General features: G+C 62.5%; 1 protein-coding gene across 1 annotated transcript in view; it reads right to left on the reverse strand.

Moving 5' to 3' along the window:
- Positions 1-3,179, reverse strand: part of CCDC187 (coiled-coil domain containing 187) — a 29,665-nt gene that overhangs the window by 18,928 nt on the left and 7,558 nt on the right. Inside the window, exons 4-5 of the mRNA XM_025051255.1 lie at positions 2,055-2,153; positions 411-515 (exon numbers count right to left, since the gene is read on the reverse strand). Coding sequence (XP_024907023.1) covers positions 411-515; positions 2,055-2,153 — 204 coding nt within the window. The remainder of the gene's footprint in view (positions 1-410; positions 516-2,054; positions 2,154-3,179) is intronic.

Raw genomic sequence — 3,179 nt, forward strand, 5'->3', positions numbered from 1 at the left:
CCGTCTCCCACGCACGCGCCCACGCATGTCCGCGCACTCCAGCCGGGCCGCTGTGGACAAGCGCTGGGCCGTGGCCGGGCGCCTTGGGTCGTTAGAGACCTTTGACCCGATGGGACACCTGGGGGTTTGCGGGCTTTCACTTCGTCACAAGGGGCGGCCCCCTGCACCGGCAGGACTCAGCGGGTGCTCTGCAGAAGGCAGGTGCCACCGTCACCTGACACGCAGATGCCAACGCTCCCCCTCCTTCGTGCACGGCAGACCCCCCCAACTCAAGCCCGCCCCTGCAGGTCCCACATGCCCCCTGTGGACATGCTGGCCACCAGCCCTCCACGTCAGAAACGAAAGCCATGTGTCCACCCGGTGAGCCAGACCGCAAGCTCACGTCCCCGAGCCCCGCCGGGCCGGCCGCCCAGCCTTACCCGTGTCTCTGGTGGCTCTTTGAGGGGTGGGCGACTTGGGGTCCGTCTCTCTTCTGCAAGAACTGTTTTTAGTGCTTTTGTTTTTTTCCCGTGGAACTGTGGGAGACGGGAGGGGAGGGAGAGCGGCAAGGTGAGCGGGGACCCTACACACAGGGGCTCCCCGGCCGGGGCCTCTGGAGCAGCAGGCCAGTCCTGCCTGCGGTCTGGTCCTGCACACCTGTCCGGGCACCGAGTGAGGGGCCCAGGGGGCACACATGGCCGTTAGTCCCCTCCAGGCATTCTGGGTGGGGCCACCCCTGGGGACGCCCACTGCAGGGCACCTCTCCCTCACATGCACCCTGACTCCGCTCAAATGTCTGGTGGCCAAAAGCCCCCGAGGACAGGAACAGCCTCCCATTCCCGACTCCCACATCAGCTCCGGCTGGGCCACCGCACTTATGTTTGTTGCATGAATAAATAAATGACGGCATGGGCCAGCACGCAAACTGTTGGCGTGGCGGCCGGCCACACGGAACAGCGGGTCAACAAGGGGAGGAGGAGTGAGAGCTGGGGTCCCCGGGCCTTCGCATAGCCGAGCCCTGCCCTGGCTGGATGGGGAGGGGGGGTCGTGTGGACCCAGAGAGGGCGGAGACTGTCAAAGTCTCACATGTAGCAGCTACAACTTAAAAAAAAGACCTTGCCGACGCCCTGCTTCCAGAGAGTGGGGTGGGCGTGGGGAGAACGACCAGGGGGACAAGCTGAGGCCATCGGGGTCCCTGCGGATGGAGGGGAAAGGCAGGTTTGCCACGAGCCACAGCCGGAATGGGAACGGGGCGGGAGCCCCCTGCTTCTGTGGGGAGCTGCTGGTGCCCACGGTTAGGCTGGAGCTGGGCTCGAGGAGAGAGTTCTGACCCTCATCTCCAATCAGGCCAGCCCCTCAGACTCGCCTGGGCCACATGTGGCTCACACATCTAGTTGGGGCAAGCCACCCAGTGGGGTCCCGACTCCAGCGCTGACCAACCTTTGCCCGCCCTGGCCACCCCGGCTCCCAGCAGCAGCTCCTGTCTGCCTCTCCATCCTCACCCCTCCCACCTGGCGAGTGAATGTGTGGGCCAAGCCCTGGTGCCTCCCTTGGCCCCTGGGCCCCTGCCATCTGGAAGCCTGGGGCCCCATGGCCAACCGGTCAGCCCCTCCTGAGGAAAGCCAGGCTGCGGCATGGTGGGGCCACCTGTGGGACGGGTGAACAGTGCCTCCTGCCTGCAAGATGGAACACCAAGCCCACACAGAGGTCTTCTATGGCTGGCAGGTGACCATGCAGGAGGGACCTGACCTTCTCTGTGCAGGAGACCTCGGTGAGCAGACGCCTGCCCAGCGCCTGCCCCGCACCTGCCCCGTGAGCCCCAGCCTACCCCGCAGGGCCCGCCTGGGCTCCTTCCCTGCTGGGAAGCAGAGGGTTAGGAATCCAGCTCCAGAGAACGGCACCTAGGTCCGAATCTTTGCTCTGCCCCTTCTCGTCTGGGGTCCTCTGTGACCCTCAGTGTCCTCGTCTGCGAGTGGGGACCGCAACAGAAGCAGGCGCACAGAGAGACGCTGCGTGCAGAGTGGCCTGAGGACCCGGCCGGGGGTGCCAGGGTGGTTGGCCACAGAGCCCCTCACCTGAGGCCTGGCACAGGGAGACCGGGGAGGGCTCACGCCCATGTCCGGGAAGGACCTTGTCTTCGACTCCGCGCTCAGCTGCACTCAGGACTCTGGAGCCTGGAGCAGAGAGCAGAGGGCAGAGGAGGGTGTACGGTGAGGAGAGATTCTACAGCACTGCTAGAAAAAGGTCCCTGTTAGGCAGCCTCTCGAAAGCCTTTCAGCATGGCGCCTTTGAGGCCCCGGGCCAAGCGCACCCACAGGGCCACCCAGACGTGCGAGGTGCTGAGCTGGAGGCCAGTGGCAGCGTGCCTGTCAGCCAGACGGGCACCGCCGTGTCCCCTGCTGGGCAGGGCTCCGTGTGCCTTGACCCGGGAACCATGCGGTTTGGGCCACGTAGCATGGTAAAGGGCTGTCAGGGTACACGTGCAAAGTCCCACTTTTGCAAAGAGAAGAATGACTTAGAGGGACACTCGCAAATGTTAACCAGGGCAGTGGGGGGTGGGGGCGGGGGCACACCGGGAACATGGACCATTTTCATCTCCATGCGTTGCAGATGCACTAGAATAAACAGGCAGTGGTCCTGCCTTTAAGAAAAAAGTCACAGAAGGACAAATCATATAAGATCCCACTCACGGGAGGTCCCCAGAGGGATCAGACCCACAGACCCACAGAGACAGGAAGTAGGCGGTGGGGCCGGGGCTGGGGGAAGGGCCAGGAGTGAGAATTTAATGGGGACAGAGTTCCCATTGGGAAGATGAAGTCTTGGAGGTGACGGTGGTGACGGCCACAGACACTGTGACTGTGCCTGATGCCACCGAGCTGTGCACTCACCCTGGTGAAGATGGTCAATTTTGTGTTATGTGTATTTTATAATATTTTGAAAAGATATCTTTAAAATACTAATTTTTTTTTAAAAGAAGGAAACATCTCTCCTGTCTCCTAGAGGAAGCTTGCCCCCACACGGCGAGAACCACAGGGCTGCACCCCTGCGCTGGTCCAATGGGAGGCCGTGCTTGGAGATGTCCTTAAATTCCCGCCCCCCACCCCGCCCATGTGCCTTGTTTCTGAGGCTCTTCGAAATCTCCCACGGGCTCTTCAAGGTGTTCCTGACCAGAGTCCCCACACACCTGACCATGACACGAC

The sequence above is a fragment of the Pteropus alecto genome, unplaced genomic scaffold (genome assembly GCF_000325575.1).
Source record: "Pteropus alecto unplaced genomic scaffold, ASM32557v1 scaffold67, whole genome shotgun sequence".
Taxonomy (NCBI): Eukaryota; Metazoa; Chordata; class Mammalia; order Chiroptera; family Pteropodidae; genus Pteropus; species Pteropus alecto.